This window comes from Silurus aristotelis (genome assembly GCF_946808225.1).
Source record: "Silurus aristotelis genome assembly, chromosome: 5".
Classification (NCBI taxonomy): Eukaryota; Metazoa; Chordata; class Actinopteri; order Siluriformes; family Siluridae; genus Silurus; species Silurus aristotelis.
In genome coordinates this window covers 4,685,102-4,704,705 of record NC_139578.1, presented here as the reverse complement: position 1 = coordinate 4,704,705, position 19,604 = coordinate 4,685,102, and the positions used below count along the sequence as shown (strand labels likewise).

General features: G+C 36.6%; 2 protein-coding genes, 1 long non-coding RNA gene and 1 pseudogene across 4 annotated transcripts in view; all 4 read right to left on the bottom strand.

Annotated features, from left to right (window-relative positions):
• The window catches only part of LOC310726359 (hatching enzyme 1.2-like), a gene marked incomplete at its 3' end in the record, with an annotated part of 41,826 nt that extends 31,736 nt beyond the window's left edge, over positions 1-10,090 (bottom strand). Inside the window, exon 1 of the mRNA XM_083541876.1 lies at positions 10,038-10,090. Within this exon, the coding sequence (XP_083398002.1) occupies positions 10,038-10,068 (31 nt within the window). The 5' untranslated portion in view covers positions 10,069-10,090. The remainder of the gene's footprint in view (positions 1-10,037) is intronic.
• LOC310726387 lies at positions 486-1,186 on the bottom strand. Its single transcript, XR_014533710.1, has 2 exons — positions 1,115-1,186; positions 486-879 (listed from the first exon to the last, which is right to left on the bottom strand). It is a non-coding gene; the product is annotated as an uncharacterized lncRNA (long non-coding RNA).
• On the bottom strand, positions 1,223-2,008 carry LOC310726701 (uncharacterized protein). The gene is made up of 2 exons (XM_083542462.1): positions 1,896-2,008; positions 1,223-1,802 (listed from the first exon to the last, which is right to left on the bottom strand). The coding sequence occupies exons 1-2, from the start codon at positions 1,921-1,923 to the stop codon at positions 1,387-1,389; spliced, it is 444 nt and encodes a 147-aa protein (XP_083398588.1). The 5' UTR covers positions 1,924-2,008; the 3' UTR covers positions 1,223-1,386.
• LOC310726594 (hatching enzyme 1.2 pseudogene) lies at positions 8,975-9,642 on the bottom strand (annotated as a pseudogene). Its single transcript has 2 exons — positions 9,501-9,642; positions 8,975-9,362 (listed from the first exon to the last, which is right to left on the bottom strand). The product of its transcript is annotated as a hatching enzyme 1.2 pseudogene (transcript).
• Positions 10,091-19,604: the final 9,514 nt, after the last annotated feature.

Below are 19,604 nucleotides of genomic sequence, written 5' to 3'. Positions count from 1 at the left end.
GATGGTATAAAGATGTAATACTAAATAAACAATAATAAAAGTCAAATTTTTGTTTTAAATTAATATAGTTTCATTATAAACACTAATTATGCTTTTATGTATGCTTTCGCTCATGTCATGACTCAGCTGTAGTCAAACCTGGGTGCTTTGAATATTATTTCTCTGTGAAGGGCGATTCTCTGGAAGATAAGCCCCCAGGGTGGAGTAGTCGGTTTTTGTTAGTGAGGTAGCTTCTTAAAGTCCATCCTTGGGAAAGGGCTATTGGGTTGTGTGTAATCTCACTGGCAACCTCTTTTTCTAAATCTTGTCTTATTTTCTAAAATAAGTCTGACCTGCTGCCACCACACAAACGAAAATTAAAGTTACACTAAAGCTATGTCATATGGGACACTCCCACTTTGTTTGACCAATAAATAAATGAGGAGAAATGAGAGCAGCACCTTTCCAAGTAGGATAAATACCTTTAATTTAAAGAAGCCCACAAGTCAGTCAAAAATCCATATATTTTATTGAAGCAAAAGAGAGCAAGGGTACACATGAACTAGGCAGCAAATCATAAAATTAACATAAAGGGATGGTCCAGGCCCTCCAGCAGTTGGAGGTCGGACCTGGAATCTTCCCCACCTAACCAATGGAAACTAAAATAAATCAAAATAAAGTGCTGCCAGAATTTTTTTTTATTAGAATCAAAGCTGCTGGATGTGGTTTCACATTTAGAAAGGCTGTGATCCTAATCTTCCTCTAGTTTCAGGAAGTGCTACAGAATAACTGGACAGATCATTTCTGCATCCTCCACTGAATGTTCGAAATCCAAAAAGGAACCGCTTGCACATGAATAGAACGGCTTTGCTCCTGGTATGTCTCCAGTCTCAGAAATACCTAAAACAAATAAAAGTGAGTCACTCCACACCAAGAACATTATCAGATTCGAATGTATATATGAGAATGCAAATTACATAAATGAGAAATATTGATAAAGTGATTATCATTGTCACTGCCGGTTGTTAGCTTCTTGTGCACATACATTATGTGTGTGTGCACAAAAAAAAAAAAATATCAAGGTGATACTCAATACCTTTGGTGGTTAAGAGAGAAAGTGATTAAAAATACCCACTTAGTTTATATTCCTGTGCTTGTGTTAGGCTGGAAGAACAAGCAGAGGCTGAAGTTCAACAGAACAGAGGTGCGTTTAATGAGGAAGGGATTGTAGAGAAACACCAGCTATAAACATGGGAACACAGGATAAACCAGCAAAGAGTAGTTCATATGATAAATTTAGAGGGTAGATCCTCAACGAGATAGTCCATAAGAATGGTAGTCATAAGGTTAAGTGATGTTCTCCAGACTAATCGGTAGAACAGACGGGGAGTGCTTGGAAGTGTGTGCTTATGTAGTGTGTGAGGTGATGAGTGTCAGGTGTGTGTGATTAGTAGGACGGGGAGCTGCTAGGAGGAATGTGTGGTTCAAGTGAAGGTGGCTGGTGGATCCCTGACAGTACCCCCTCCCCCAGGGGCAGCTCTCGACGCCCAGACCCGACGCCTGGGCCAGGCCGGCCCCGGGCACAGGACAATGTGGATAGGGCGCATGAAACTCCTCAATGAGCACCGGGTCAAGGACGTCCTGTCTGGCCACCCACGACCGCTCCTTAGGGCCGTAGCCAGTCCACCAGGTACTCCAGACTGCCACCCTGATGACGCGAGTCCAATACCTCCCGTACTGAGTAGACCGAGGGTTGGTCCAAGCACTCCGGAGGCGGTTTAGGCACGCCTGGGAAATGAAGTTCCCCGCGGCGCTGCGGTCGACTAAGGCGGAGACAGAGCGTGAGAAGGGGTTGTCAGGGATACGGTAAGCTTGAAAAGATACGAAATGTCGGAGGGAAAGTCAACAGTACTCACCATCCGTCAAGGAGGACGTGCTGGGCATTGGGCGATTCTGTGTCCAAGGTCTCCACAATATAGGCAAGCTCTAGACGCCAGCCGGCGTTCTCGCTCCTAGGGAGACAATCTGTGGGAGCGAGTTGTGAATGCGGCAAATGACGTGATAGCCGGGCTCTCCGCGCTCCAGAGCGCTCTTGCCCAAGCCAATGCACGTCCAGCGAGCAGAGAGATCAGAAATGCGACCCGGGCTCGCTCAGAGGGAAATAGCTGGGGTTGCATTTCAATGTATAGAGATACCTGAAACAGGAAGCCGCAACACTCGGCCGTGTTTCCGAAAAAAACGGCCGGAAGAGCCATTGGGCTACTGAGCAGTGGTGCAGCTTGGCTGGAGGTGGCCGACACGAAAGCATCCCAGAGAGCGTTGGTGAGCTCCCTCACGGGATAATCAGATTCCTTAGGCTGGGAATCCATAGCAAGGTAACGCTGTTTTAGTTTTCTTTATTCCCAGTCTGTATTGGTCTGTTGTTCGGTCAGGCTGGAAGAACGAGCAGAAGCCGAAGTTCAACAGAACAGAGGTGCGTTTAAGGAGGAAGGGAACGTACAGAAACCAAACCAGCTATAAACATGGGATCACAGGATACACCAGCAAAGAGTAGTTCATATGATAAATCCACAGGGTAGTTCCTTAACGAGATAAATCCATAGAGTGAATCTTCAACGAGATCGTCCATAAGCATGGTAGTCATAAGGTCCAGTGATGTTCTCCAGACTAATTGGTAGAACAAACACAGAGTGAGTCCCTGACAATATGTTATAGCTGAGATCCCAAATAAATCACTAAAATACACAACTAAAATATTTCATAGTGTAATTGTTAGTTTATGTTTAATAGGCAAAAAAAATATATAATTTCTGTTTATAATATAACAGAAAAACCTGTTTTCAATTTGTGTTTGATCTGTCAGTAACACTGGTGCTATTTGATACTGTGAGGTGGAGCTTCATGAACCTTTATGATGTTCATATATTAGAGTACAAAAAGACAGAAAGAATATTTTCATTCAGCTAAAACAATTCATTATGTTCACTGTTATATTCATGTGTCTGTGGCTTTCACTAGGTGAGTTACACACTGACTTTTTGTTACTCAGAAATGTTAATAGTGATTTTTCGGTGAATGTGTAAATCAGACTTTTGACAGGTTTTGGCTTTATTATGTAAAAGTTTAAAAGCTTATTTTGTTCTCTTCTCTTCTCTATGACAGGTGACTCCATGGCAGATTCAATAGAGCCACTTTTCACTCATAAAGCTGTAGATGAAGGTAATAATGTTACTCTGTCCTGCAAATACAAAACAACTGATTCAAACCCCGGCGTTTTCGTTAGCTCAAGTGGTCTCAACTCCAAGAAAAATACACTGAATAAAACCTTATTATATCTTTACATTCTCTTTTATTATGTTTTTATAATTTCTCATTCAAAAACACGTAACAAAAACAACTGGGGTGGCATTTTGGGGGCTGGAACGGATTAATGGCATTTCAATTATTTTCAATGGGGAAATCTGCTTTGAAATACGAGCAAGGTTACAGAACGAATTAAACTCGTATGATAAGGTACCACTGTACTGTGCTCTGAGGTCTACAGTGACAGGAAATCCAACTGCACTGTACAAAAACCTCTACTCATTTTAGTTATTCTGCTAAACAACCTGGTTGCTTTTCAACCCTTATTTTACTCAGACGACACTCTATAAATCTGTATAGAATGTGTAATTTTATTAAAAGCAAAGTCAGTCAGCAAATCCAATTACATTTTTAAGATGATTTTTTTTGTGTTTAATATTTACACCATATTGAAAGAATTGAACATGATTTTATATTACTGCTGTGTTAACTTACTGTCATGTTTTGTGAATGACAAAATAACTTCTTATTTCCAGCAGCCCATATTTTAGGGTAAACTGGGAGAATGTGGCCAAGTGGATAAAAAAAAATTCTGTAATTATATGAATTTAACCCCCTGCTTTAAAACGCGTTCAGTTTTTTCCCTTAGATTGTGACTTGACAGGATTTAAATATACTTGTTATTATATTCTATTGTGTTCCAACAGTTAAATGTGAACACAGTTTGTGGTTGTATTTCAACAAGACATATTGTATTTACATGAACCTGTAAGACACTAATACTCCTTATAGCACATGTAAATCTCACACAGCTGTATGACAAACTCACAATGTCTTTGTGCTCAAATTACTATTAACTCCTTACTTTCTATGTGGGAGCCTCGGAATCTAGACATAATTTTAACATCTCTGAATGGGAATTTAAAAGTATATTAAAATAAACTTAAAATAGCAAATTGCAGGTAAATTGAACTGAACTCATCAAATCAAAGGTGAACTTTTAGTTGTGTATGTTGATGGGTGTGTGGGCAAATTAATAAATATTATTATATTATAAATATTATCATCCTCCTTTCATCATAATAATGTTAGTATAACAGAAATTATTTATGGAGGATAAAAGTTAGAAAGTGTCACTACTGTTGCTGATGATCTGTACAGTGTTTTACAACAACAGCAACACTTCCTGGGTGTGGTCTTCTAGAGACGTGTTCCCTCAAGTGAGTGACATGATCTTTCTAGTTCATCACATACAGCACTATTACACAGAATCCTCACAGAGCTGTGTTCAGAAATGACTCAACTCTACAACTTACTGTACATAGTGAGATACACACCACTGGTTCTTACTGTAGTTACAGGTAATTAACACTCATTTGTTAATTAGTTGTATTATAGAACACCAAATGTATTTTCAAACATTAATTTATTAGTTGTTTTGGTTTTGTTTACAAAAGAGATTCATTTTATGTCACTTTTATTCATTCATATTTTCTTCTTTACAGCAGGCAGTTTTGCAGATAAAATTGGGCCGACAGATGAAGATGCCAATATTATAGGAAATGAAACAGACACTGTTACGCTGAAATGTTCATATGAATCAAGCAGTGAAAACATTCGTCTTTACTGGTACAAACAATATCCTAACAATGAGCCACAGTTTTTACTGTATAAAGGCGCAAGGTCTTATAGTTCTGCGAGCACTCCTACTGACACTCGATTACAGACACAAACATCCAGAGACTCTACTGAACTTACTATCAGAGGTCTAAAGCTCTCAGATTCTGCTCTCTATCACTGCGCTCTAAGAGTAGGAGCACAGTAATACAGAGTCACTGAAAGCCTTTACAAAAACCTAACAATGGAATAGGAAGCTTCTAAAACCACAACAGATTAAAGGTGTTCATTTTATCAAATTTCAGTTAACCACAGACACAAACAACATTTGTAGCAACAGATGCAGCTGGAAGAAAGATAAAAGAATAATAAAGGAGTAACTCTACAATTTTCATCACAACAGTCTACAAATATATTTACATCTTAAATGCTCCAAAATATATTTAATGACATTTCCAGATCTATTGTGTCCGGTGTTACTGCTCTAAACTGTGTGGAATTAAATTTATTTAGACTAGTAATTATTCCAGCACTGCTCGACTGGTCCCATCATCTCTCAGGGTAAGTGGTAGATGTACATCAAGACTCTTTTCTGTTCTGGCAAAGAAGTTGTGGAATGAACTTTTCCTAGATGTTCAAACAGCTGAGTCACTGTGTGTCTTCAAATGACAGGTGAAGACCTACAGTACCTCTTCAGTGACAGGAAATCCAGCTGCACTGTACAAAAACCCTGACACAGTTTTGTTAAAGTATATTAAAGCAAGTTCTGACAAATATTTGGAGAGGTTTAAATACCCTTTTTAGGTATTCTCTCTCTCTCTCATGTTTATAAAGAGAATATATTGTAGGTACATGCTGCATGTTAAGAAACAACATTAATTCTTTAGTAAATACTCTACATTAGTCATTTCAGTGGAAATGCCTGTCCCAGGATCTCCAGAGTGTGAGGTGTGAATACACCCTGAATGAGATATCAGTCCTTTGCAAAACTTAATGCACAAACCCTTTCACACTCTCATTCACACTTCAATTTATAATAGCAAATTTTCTATAGTCATGTTTTTTAGAAACCCACACAGACACGGGGTGAAAACACAGAACTGCACACAAACTGACAGTTACTTCAGCACACACACACACACACACACACACACACACACACACACACACACACACACACACACCATCATTAACCTGGAGAGATTCCTGCTGAAGTGCACCTCATCCTCAAATCCCTCTTTCTCATGAAAACATCCCTGAGAGCTGCCTATCATGTAATGCTGACTGAGAAATCAGAGCTAGAATTGTGTTCAGGGCTGAAGTGTGATTTCTTTTCACTGTGAATGTCACACTTTCATCACATTGTTGCATGTGTGGTAAGTTGGAGGAAATATTATCAATATTAGACTGTGGTGTTAAGCTGCTCCTAGTAGATGGATTCCTGACTTTAAATTGCTCCTGGGTTTGAATACGTTAGCAATGTGTTTATGACTTGTAGGTGGAAGTAAATATTTATTATTAGTTGTTTGTATGTTTGCTTTTTTGCGTTGTTTTTTCGTTTATAATTTAGAGATTTATTTAGAAAGTTTATGATGTGTGTTAAGTTTCTGAACAAATCTCTAAAATAACTGAATTATCTACATTTTACATTTAGTTTAATTATTTGATAAAAAAAATAAATAAAGAAGGAGTCACATGCTACACTTATCACCCACATCTGTTTCCTATTTCACCTAATTAGTGTTGTCTGGATGTTCTCATCTGCTTGTTTTTATCCTTCCTGGACAGTCATTGTTTTCCTTAAGTTTGTGGATTTCATGTCTATGTTTTATGTAAATAACTGTTTGTTGTGTTTTCTCAAATGATTCGATTTTCTCCATGAAGCAAAATTTCATGTGTTTGTTATGATCTTTATTTAGGATATTATGGTTGTTATTATTATATGATATTATATGATATTAACCTATTATGGTTCATATATTGTTGATGGAAAAATAATTTTACATCAGCACTTCCTGGGTGTGGCTTTCTAGAGACGTGTTTCCTCATGTGTAAAGTTCAGCACATACAGCACTATTATACAGAATCCTCACAGAGCTGTGTTTAGAAATGACTCAACTCTACACCTTACTGTACATAGTGAGATACACAACACTGATTCTCACTGTAGTTACAGGTACTTCACTTTCACATTCAATTCTCTTTTTAATGTATTGTATTATTTTCATGTTTGCATTAATATTTTTTATTTTTATTTCTATGAATGTACACAAATATATAAAAAATACACAATTCTCAAATGTGATTATTATTTATTTTTCACAGTGGGCAGTTTTGCAGATAAAATTTGGCCAGTGGACAAAAATGCCAATGTTTTTGGAAAAGAAACAGACACATGAGCTCATGTGAACATGATGAAACAGTTCATATGAGTCAAGCAACATTAACATATTGTTTTACTGGTACAAACAATCTCCTCACAGCGCACCACAGTTTTTACTCATTGTAGGTGACACTGCCACTGACACTCGATTACATTCAGACTCAACCAGAGACTCTACTGAACTTACTATCAGAGGTCTAAAGATCTCACATTCTGCTCTCTATCACTGCGCTCTTAGAGACGTAGCACAGTAATACAGAGTCAGTGAAAGCCTGTACAAAAACCTAACAATGGTTTATATGAAGTGAATAAAACCACAGATTAAAGATAATCCTTTTACCAGTGTATCAGTCAATCACAGATAAGAACAAATGTTGTTGTATAATGCAGCTGGAAGAAACAGAAAATAAAAAGCACACTTCAAAAAAAGTTCACTTCAAACACACTAAATTATTCATGATTCAAAAGTATTATATTGTATTTTGAATTAGAATAAATCTTTCCTGTCAGTTTTCTTTATGAATCCTCATAATTGTTATGCATCAGTTGATCAATCACTAAAGTAACATATTTATCATGAATGCACACACAAATGCATGTTACTTTATGGATTTTAGTTAATGCAGTCTATTTTGTATGTAGTCTTTTTGTTGATTATTAATAAATCCCAGTGTAGAGTCTGGCGGTGTGCCAGAGGCGAGAGTTGACTTTATGTAATGGCTATTTTTCAGGGTAAATAATTAGGGTTAGAAATAAATGTTAATATGATAGAATTTGTATCACAAACTGAAATACAATTAAAAAAATAAAAATAAAATAGAGACATCACTTGTACCAAAATCCACAAAAATTGAGTCGATTCTCAAATGATTCATTTAGATAAAGGAGCAATAGGAGTATTTTAAACTCCTTTTTTTTTTTTTTTTTTTTTTTTTTTTTTTGTCTTCTGTATTTTTCGGGGTAAAAAAAAATCAATATAATAAATAAAAAAGGTTGCAAAATCGATTCGATCCAAATAAGTCATAAAATTAGTTTTCATGGTACAGTTTCCCACTTTCACACTCTTTTATTGTGAATAAAATATGGCTTTATGAGATTTGTAAATTAGTGCATACTGGTAGTATTTACATTTTACACAGTGTCGCAAATTGTTTGAAGTCGGGGTTGTATTCTATCAAGGTCTCAAATGCTTCATTAATATCAAGCAACATGATTAATGAGGCACAGCCCTGATCAGAGACCAATACCAGTTTATTTACCACTTTAACCAGCGCCGTCTCTGTGCTTTGATGTAGTGTAAATCCTGACTGATAAATTTCATGATTATTATTCTTATGTAGTCATGAGAAAAACTACTGTGCCCATATATTATGTTAAATGTAATTAGACACCTCTAAGTTCCTGTAAAACTGATACCAAATGATATTTAATAAATTCACTGAAGACAAATGATATTCAGGGTTAGACATTGATGATTTGGCAATAATTGTTGTAGATTTATGAGTGTGGGAAACAGATTTATGTTGTTTAGATTTAAGAAATTAAAGTACATAGTAAGCCAAACATGATTGTAGCCATTTTATTGCATCATTACATACTTGGTTACCACAGCGAGTGATGTCATCACTGTGTGCTGTATGTTAACTGCAATACGATTTTAAATTTAAATCAAGGCAAACATTCTGGACACGTTCAGCACTTGTAGAGAATGTTGATCCTCTTAATGTCAATACTGGAAAGCTCTTGTCTCTGTCCAATCATCACAGCAGGATCAGGAGTAGGGGTGATGGTGTCCAGACCATTGATGGAGAAAGCTGTGTTTCCATAGTGCATCACAGAGGAGTAGTCGTACGTCGTGTTGAGGTTATTGGTGTTCATCAAATCAAAATTAGATGTTGTTGCTGGGTCAATGTTTTTCCAGTTAATGATGACATATTTATCACGGTCGCTTCTAACGTGCTCGTGGTAGAAACCGAGTGCATGGTTCAGCTCATGCTCGACGACGCCGTGGTAAACACAGCTGAACCTGCTGAGAGAGACGACCTGAGAACCGCCTGTTTTGCCCACGTAAGAGTAGCAGCTGAGAGGAAAGAGAGCAGATGTAATGAACTGACTGACACTTATGTCAACATACAAGTAAAGAATTTATAAAGTATAAAGAACGTCAAAGTTATAACAAGCATGAATAGGGAATGTTAAACAAGTTAATGGAGCTCACCCATCATTGCTCTCGATCTTGATGTAGTCAGTTTCACGTGTTCTGGGAACAAAACGAATGCAGGTTTTGTTGTGGAAACTCACCATGGCATTTGCAATTACAGTTGTATCAGAAGAAGCTGTGAAGAAAATGGCCAATGCATTAATAAGAAATAAGTAAAGATGTGATGTACCTCAAGATGTGATGAGCTCAATGTGTAAGGAACCTTCACCAAGCCATTTGAAGACTTTTTCCAAAAACAGTTGTTGTAGAGGCAGACCAGAGAGTTCCTACTTCTTTTTGCGAGTATGTCTCCCTCCAGCAGCAGTTTACTGGATCCTTCATACAGAGAAACAGAAAGAGATAACCTGCTGATGATTTAGAATCAAATACAGTTCTTGCCAATAAATCTTTGGCCACCTGAATTTCTGTCACTGATGCACACAACATTTAATCAAAAAAAATCATAAGAAAACATCTTAGAGCAGGTCTATTCCCAAATTTACATAGCAGTAATGATGCTGATCAAGTGTGGTTGAGATCAGCAAGTTATCAGACCTTTGTTGATGGTGAGAATCCTAGTTGTCATGTCCTCCCCGTCAGGTTGGGTAAGATAGAGCGCTTGTGAGAAGCCAAGAATCAGGGCTATAATGGAGAGAGAAGCTCTGGACTCCATGATGCTTCAGTGTGTAGAGATGATCTGGATGCTCCTTCACCGTTGCTGGATGACTGCATACTGCCATACCTGACGTTTTATACACATGGAAACACATCAAAACAACATGGTGTAGAATTTTAGGAATTAATGGAAGCCATTAGAGTTCATTGTCTAGTGTGTGGAACTAAAGGGTGGACCCTCTGAACAACACTTACTTTAATACGGTACTGAAGCTGTGCTGGATTCAGGAGATTGTTTAGAGATTCTGTACTAATGGACGGAGTGTAGCTCTTAATGTTTGATTATTTGTCTATGTTGTAGTGTCAATACCAAGGAAGTGACTTGTGTATGTTTAGGACTTACTGTTTACGTCAAGATAAACAACCTGGAAATCTTACAACATGTTTTTGGACTAATTCTCCATTCTAACAAGGAGAGAAATGTATCCTCTATTGATAAGGAGGAAACGCAGTTTAAATGCATCTGTTCTCTTTCACTATACAGTAGCAGGATCTGCACATTATATTTATTTAAATATCCAGTTCATTGTTCAGGTAGAGTCAGTTGGAGTTCCTGCTTTGGCTATAATGAAATCTGTAGAATTACTGGCCATATTCAACTCTTCTTGTGAACTATTAATGACGTGAAGCTTTACCCTTTTCCTTCCTCAACTCATTTATTTTCCCTCAACAAATATAGTAACACATCTCTTTTTTCTTACAGATGCCTCTCTGATGTGGGCAGAACAGTTGGTGTTCTGGTGGTCAGTCTGAGCAGATGTGGTTGTGGTTACTATGTTATTGTACCATGGTAAGATTGGATATTGATTCTGGAAAGCAAATAGTAGGATTTTTAGGCTGTTTATTATGAGTTAAACATTAAGCCCTTTAAATATACAAACCACTCCCTAAAAAGAGCAACAACGTCAGCTGATTTTAGTTCAGTGGTGGGCTGTCTGCTGGCCTAAACACTCTCAGAAGCACTGACCTACATTTACAACCTAAATTCTAATATTTGTTCCATTAAATTGTATTAATTTATTCCCAACAGTTTATTCTTTTCATTTAGTAGTGTTTTTCTTGGCTGCACTGTTTCCAGTATGTGTATGTGGATGTTAGATTTTTTGTCCAATCAGATTTCAGCCTCTATGTGCTGCCATGTGAATCTAATCTGCCCAGGGCCTTCACAATCAGTACTGCTGGCCTTTTTACCTTAGTCTCTATTAGTAATAAATCTATTTCATTAACCAATCAGATTTCAAATTTACCTCACAGGATACAGAATACAGAATAACATCAGCATTTTTCCGTCCTCTGATTGGTTGGTCAGAGCGAAACTGTTACAGCCAAGTTCGACTGGCAAAACATGTCTGTAGTGCTCTGCACACAGAAGAGAAATTTATTTGGGCTCGGAAATACTTAAAAATATATTTTCAAGAAAAGCAAGACACCATGAGCGGTACCACTGAGGAGTGGTGCAAATTATGAGTATGCATCTCTGGTGAGTAGGTTGTATTGTATTAATTTTCAAATGTTTTTGTCATATTATTAGAAAGTTTTTAATCTGAGCTGCTCCAGATGATGTAGGTGGCACAGTTGCGGTTGTAGTGAAGAGGTGTGGAGCTTGCTTTAGTAAAATGGTATTCACCCTCAAGAGAGAAAAGTGAGAGAGTGCCTGTGGGAAGACACGTACCGGGAAACGCATGAGCGATAACAAGCGGCCGAGACAGCACCTGACATTCTGAAGGGGGCCGAAGGGGGCGTGGCAGGTGGATTCCTGACAGATAAACATGTACTGTATGTATTTTTATAGCATGCCTTCATCAAACAAATCGCAGCAACGCTGTTGTGTAAAAAAAACCTTTAAAAACACGTGCATGCACATTCTCATTTATTAACGCACATCATGTACATAAAGAAATTTCAAGCACGTTAGTATATTGCCGCCATTTTGATTTTCGTTTATCTCGATCATCGGTTACCTCGATGCTTTTTGGCAACCCCCTAGGACATCGACATAACCGGGTTCCACTGTATTGTGTTTTTGTATAGTATTGATGGTTTCTATAATTGTGACGTGATAGTGGTGGTATTGAGAGGTGAATTAAGTCACACTGATTAATCAATTCATCTGGGTAATCAGAACTTACAGATAAAAATCTAACTATATATATTCGCTATATCAAGATCAATAATAATTTAAATTGCAGAGTTGGGATTTTGAAGGCATTTTATTTGGTTTTAATGGTTGTTCAAAGACAGGACTGCTATAGTATTTCACATCAACTTGGGCAACATTGACCCAGCAATAGATTATCATTTGAACTTAAAGAGCAAGCAGCTGACATCGGCATCTTGAGGATAAACTCACTCTCCAACTGCTAAACTTGTTCCGAATGTTTGGCTTGTTTTGTATCATTGTATTGCTACTACTCTTTCTTCTCTTAACTTCATGGTGTGACTGATCAACTTTATTCCCATGTAGTTACTGCAGTTCTGCACATCTCCCTTAATCTTAAAAATTGGTATCAGCACACTCATTCTCCATTCCTCAGGCATTCTCTCACCATCCAAAATTCTGGTTAAAAACTCCACTTCCATCTCTTCTAAGCATCTCCATGCTTCTACCGGTATGTCATCTGGTCCAACCAACTTTCCACTCTTCATCCTCTTAATAGCTTCTTTTACTTCCTCCTTAGTAATCCCCTCCACTTCCTGCTTACCAACTCAACATCATCCATCCTTCTCTCTCTCTTATTTTCCTCATTTATCAGCTGAAAATTCTCCCTCCATCTTCTCAACACACTCTCCTCACTAGTCAACACATTTCATCTCCACCCTTTATTGGAACTTGCAGCACATCCTCCCAGCTTGGTTCCTCTGCCTGGCCAATCTGTTTAAATCTTTTTCTCCTTCCTTAGTGTCCAACTTCCTATACAGCTCCTCATATACCTTTTCTTTGGCTTTCGCCACATCCCTCTTTACATCTCCTTGTACTCCTGCCTACTTTTCTCATCTCTCTGTCAATCCCAATTCTGTTTTGCCAACCTCTTTCTTCTTATACTCTTCTGCACTTCCTCATTCCACCACCACATCTTTGTCACACCAAGTACCTTTGTAGCTGTCTCTCTTATCATTTCTGCAGTACTTGCCCCATCATCCAGCACCACTTCACCACCACTGAGCCCCTGATCTCTTCCCTGAAACTCACACTACAGTCTTCCTCCTTCAGGTTCCACCATCCTATTCTTTTTTCAGTCCTCACTTCTTCTTCCCCTCCAACACCATTCTACAAACCAGCAACCGATGCTTTCTAGCTACACTGTCCCCTGACAACAGTCTCCAATGTCTTTCAGGTTTCATCTCCTATATAGAATAAAGTCCACCTGTGTGCACCTTCCTCCACACTTATACATCACCTTAAAATCTTAATTTTTTTATGCTTCATTCTTTTAGCAAAATTTACAATTAAAGTCTGCGCCAATCGCCATTTTTTCACTCCTAGGTTCACTCTCAACCACTTCATCTAATTTTTATTCATCTCAAGACCACTTGTGTTGAAAAGGCACTGATGACATTTATCATGACCTTATCTACTTCCAGCTTCACGTTCATCACCCTATCAGAAACTCTCTTCACCTCCACTTCCTTCAGGATCACCCCTACACCATTTTTCTTCCCATCCACATCATGGTAGAACAGTTTAAACTGCCTTCAAATGTCCCTGGCCTTACTTCCTTTCCACTTGGTCTCCTGAACACACAACATATCTACCTTTCTCCTCTCAATCATATCAGCTCATAACTGTCTCCCTTTACCAGTCATAATACCAGCATTTCACCTGCGCACCTCCAAACTCCTCCACTTCTCCTTTTCAGGATTTTGCCCTATACTAGACTACATTTCCAATCAATCATTGCACCTCCATGTTTCAAGTCACATGCTACACTTATCACCCACATCTGTTTCCTGTTTTACCTAATTAGTGTTGTCTGGATGTTCTAATCTTTTCTCAGCTTGCTTTTATCCTTCCTAAAATGTAATTGTTTTCCTTAAGTTTATGGATTTCTTGTCAATGTTTCATATTAACAACTTTTTAGTTTTTATTCTATATTCTCCACAAAGCAATTCTTTCTCTATGTTATGATCCTTATTTAGCAATAATGAAATAAATGCCCTCAAATCATAAGAAGAAAAATACATTTTCACATAAAAAACTTTCATAAAAAAAAAATTCATTGCTTTAATGAGTATCATATTTAAATTTCAAATAGAAAAATAATTTTACAGCAGCACTTCCTGGGTGTGGCCTTCTAGAGACGTGTTCCCTCATGTGTAAAGTTCAGCACATACAGCACTATTATACAGAATCCTCACAGAGCTGTGTTCAGAAATGACTCAACTCTACACCTTACTGTACATAGTGAGATACACAACACTGATTCTCACTGTAGCTACAGGTCATTCATATTCATCTGTAAATTCAGTGTACATTTTTTAGCTTTAGTCTATTATTTTCTTAAGACAATGTTTCAGTGTGCTTAAAAATTACTTAAGATACTTAAACTACTCCCTTATTATTTTATTCTTTACAGCAGGCAGTTTTGCAGATAAAATTGGGCCAACAGATGAAGATGCAAATCGGAAGGAATCAGAAAATGTTACTTTGAAATGTTCATATGAGACAAATAGTCAATACATCCGGCTTTACTGGTACAAACAATATCCTAACAGTGAACCGCAGTTTTTACTGTATAAAGGTGCAAGGTCAGAAAGTTCTGAAAGGAGCGCGTCTAATGATCGTCGATTAGAGTCCGAAACAACCAGAGACTCTACTGAACTTACTATCAGAGGTCTAAAGCTCTCAGATTCTGCTCTCTATCACTGCGCTCTTAGAGACACAGCACAGTAATACAGAGTCAGTGAAAGACTGTACAAAAACCCATCAAATATATTTATTTTACCTGCTTCTTATCAGTAAAACACAGACACAAGAAACATTTGTGGTAACAGATGCAGGTGTATGAATTAGAAAAGAAGAATAAAGAGGAATTAAAGATGCCAAATACACATCATTCACATTACATTCACAAATATACAGTAGATTTACTCTTTCCATGAGGAAATAAAATACAAAAATTAAGAAAGAAATCTGTTCAGTTTTCTTTCTGATTAATTGTAATACTTTTTTCTGCCTTCCTTCATTCATGTGCATGTGTATAAAAATGAATGTAACTTTGCTGGAAGTGAGCAGCTTTTTATTGCCTGAAGACAAATCTGAAGGCAGAAGACCCACAAATGAGCAGAACTGAAGGCAGCTGCAGTAAAGAATCTCAAGGGAGGAAACTCAGTATTTGGTGATGTCCATGGGTTCCAGATTTCAGTCATTTACTGCGAAGGTTTTACATTTAAATATTTAAATAATCCATATGTTTATAATTATATTAGTTTGTATAATTTGTTTTGAGGCTGTGAAAGGGACTGCACAAAAAAAATCTTTGTAAATGTAATATTATATCAAACTCCTTAAATTAAAGCTGAAAGTCTACAGTTCAGTATCATCATTATTGTTCCCTTATTATTCAAATCCACTGTGGTGGTGTACAGAGGGGAAATTATACAAATTGAGTCAGTGTCCAAATATTTATGAAGTCACTTGTATTAATTCATGGCCTTTTACTATTAATGAATTTTATTACTGAAGCTGACTAAATAAACAAAATGAATGAATCCTGTAACACAATAATCTGTCAGGCTGCTTTTACAGTATGAGATGAAGCAGAGTTGTGATGAATATGAATAAATATGAGTGGGCGGAGCTACATGTGGAGACATCAGAGACAATCTCACATACACAACCCTGATATTTATTTCTAAAGCTGGAGGTCTGAATTAAACACTCAGGATCACAATGTTACTCCTCTTCTTACTTTTCTTCACTATTGCTGATATTGGTAAGTTTTATATTACAGATGAAATTATTCATTTTTAATAAACAAAACAGATTCCACTTGAATTTATTATTAAAAAAATTTGCATGATATTATTGTTATTTATTTTATAGTAGAAGCTGCTGATTACAGCATTAAACCAGAAGAAACCACTTTATCTGTAACTGAAGGCAGCAACATCACAATGTCCTGCACATATACTGGATCAGTTTACAGTCTTCACTGGTATCAACAAAAACCTGGATCAAGACCAGAGTTTCTGCTGCTGATTGATGAAACAAGTGAACATGTCACAGAAGCTCAACCACCAAATCGACGATTGTCCATAAAACTTGACAAAACTAATAAGAAAGTGGATCTGCACATCTCCTCTGCTGCTGTATCAGACTCTGCACTGTACTACTGCGCTCTGACGCCCACAGTGACAGGAAACCCAACTCCACTGTACAAAAAGCACTACACATGACTGCAGCAGATTCATGCTTTTCTCACTAGATGGAGCTGTTTACATGTTTACCTCTGCATGCTCAAACTCCTGTCTATAATTTCAGCTTCTTTTTGAAGATCAACAATCATTAGGGTAATTTGCTGATGTATTTTATTTGTAAAACTTAAACTTTCTTTTATTTTCCTCATTAACAATAGATTTGGAAAAAATAAACTTGTATTAGTTCAGCAGTGTTTCCTACACAGGTGTTATTGAGGAATTCACAAATATATTGTGCCTTAATTAAGCACATGAAATTCAGCAGGAGATGAAGCTGAGACTAATCTTTCAAGTAGCCTGGATCAGTAATGTGTCCTAGAACTTTATGGAACACTGTAATTTTTGATGAATTTTATTTAACTGGAGCATCGTGATTTGATAGATTTATCATTCATACTTAGGATTTATCTGAAGTGATCAATCCATCAACTGGCATGGAGGGGAAAAGAAAAGGAGAATCTGGAGGACATGAGAAAAACTACAAAATAAAATGAATACGAAAGGAATTCAAAGCAATTAAAACATGCAATAGTTTACTCATTTTATTATATCTTTTAGTGTAGAGCAGAGATGCCCAAACTAGGGTCCGCAGGCTAAAGTTGGTCCCTGTTGACCTTTGATTTGGCCCATCATGTGTCATATATGGTAACAGGATAAAAAAGAGGAAGGAGGATTCCATTGCCACATAGATTCATAACTAAGTTACCATCACTTTTTTGTTTAAATTTTTAAGCTGCAAAGAAATTGCAGTATCTTCTTCTGTGAGCAAACTTTCAGTCAAAACTTTTGAATAATAAGGACCAGCTTCATGTCTCTCATTAGAGGTCACTGATATTGCAGTCATACGGCTTTATTGTTTATAGCTTGAATTATTGTTTTAAACTCTATAGTACTGTTAATGGAATTGTTTCTATGTTTGCATTGTGCTGATTCATTGAACTAGAAAGTGCAGAAAATAAAACTACATTAGCTGTTTTCTATTTATTTATTATTTAATATCTAAATATAATGAATTGATAAATGAAGGGGAATCATAGCAACTTTACATTTAATAATCATTTTGGCCCACAGTCCTCAATCAAGTTTAATTTTTAGCACTTCATAAGAAAAAGATGAGGTGTAGTCACATCAGTTCTGACATCAGGTTGGGTAACAATCCATTATTTTAAAGATTTTATTAAAATCAGTGGTAAATGATGATAATAAAGTTTAGAATATGCTGGTAATAATGAAGGCTTTGATTTTAATATGCAGCATTTAATAATGACTTTGATTAAAATGTGGACAGATTCCCCATGTGATGCTGAATGTAAAACCAGTGTGTTTCAGTAAGAATCAACAGTCTGTCAGTAACATTGGTGACTCTGTCATGTGATGCTGTAGGGAGGAGCTTCATGAACTCTAATCATGTTAACTGGTTAGAGCACAGAATATCTTCATTCAGCTAAAACCATTCATCATGTTCACTGTTATATTCATGTACCTGTGGATTTCTGTAGGTGAGTTATACATAGATTAAATTCTTGATGTTAAATGCTGATTCAATCGTATTTTTATTTTTATTTGTATTTTTTTATTATCATGCCTGATGCATGTAGTTTGAGCTTGATTGTGTAAAGGTTAAAAACATTATGTTTTTTTCTCTATGACAGGTGACTCCATGGCAGATTCAATAGAGCCACTTTTTACTCATAAAGTTGTAGATGAAGGTGATAATGTTACTCTGTCCTGCAGATACAAAACAAGTGCATTAACAAACATCAACCTGCACTGGTACAGACAACATTCAAAATCTAAACCTGAGTTCCTTCTTATCATTTTGCAAAGTGGAACTCTAGCTTCTGAAAAACCGGCACGAATGGATGCTAAAATTCGTGAAGATCAAGTGGATCTGATCATCTCCTCTGCTGCTGTATCAGACTCTTTACTATACTACTGTGCTCTGGTGCCCACAGTGACAGGAAATCCAGCAGCACTGTACAAAAACCTTCACACTGTTGTGTTACATTAAAGACAAAAAAATTAAATCGAAGTTCAATAATATTAAAGGATTAAATGTTGAACAAAGAATATCATTAGAAATAAAAAGTTGGATAGTGTAATAAATATATGTTAATTTTGTACATTCAGGATTACACTGCTTATTGGATGCTAAATACAATGATTTGTTTTAAATCAATGTTAAAGTATTAAACACAAAAAATCCACAGATGCAAAATGGAAAACCACAAATTGTACCCCATAAAAATCCACAGACGGCAGCAAACCATTCTAATTGCCCTCAGACATCATCATCAGCACCATTCTAACCTGACCCTACCAACCTCTGCACTCATTAATTTATAAAAAGCCCAAGTGTCTTCAACTCTGAGATTCTTGTAAGACACAACAAACACATCTGCCAATCAAACTATTGTATGAAATCAAGTATTGAAAAAATTTAATCACCTCGACAAACCTCATCATTAAAAATGCACAAACACACCACTAACAAACTTTTATATGTATTTTTAGTTTAGCATTAAAGTAACTACATCAAATATTATGAATCTTTTAATTCCTTAATTATTTCTATTATGCTCATATGATTGACTGTAAATGAAAAGAGAGCTCCTTTTAGACAGTTTATCTTTGATTGCATTTTGTACCACCAGAGGTTCCATTTTTACATACGTACAGTATACACATCTTCACACTCGAGAAGAACGTAGATTCTGTGTGTAGAAACGTGTGTTAGTAAACCTGAATCAATGCAAGGCAGGAATGGTAGTGAAATTCTTGTAAAACTGTGTAAAAGTAAACATTATGAAACTGCACATCTTTTGCTCATGAGTAGTTTCAGTTAATATCAATAAATTAAAATTAGTAAATGTGGACGGATTATATAGAGAATTTTTATATACACAATATCACTTTTTTAATAACCTGCTCAAATGCTTACCGTGTATTTAATTACAATCCAGTTACCAAATGCAGGAACACGAAAAAATGTGATGCAGTTAGCGTTTTAAACTGTGGAACAGACCTTTT

Coding starts and splice junctions, on each gene's coding strand:
- LOC310726701 (XM_083542462.1), bottom strand. CDS start 1,923: ATGCCCAGCACGTCCTCCTTGACGGATG. Junction 1,803..1,895: donor CACGTCCTCCTTGACGGATG/GTGAGTACTGTT, acceptor TCTCCGCCTTAG/TCGACCGCAGCGCCGCGGGG.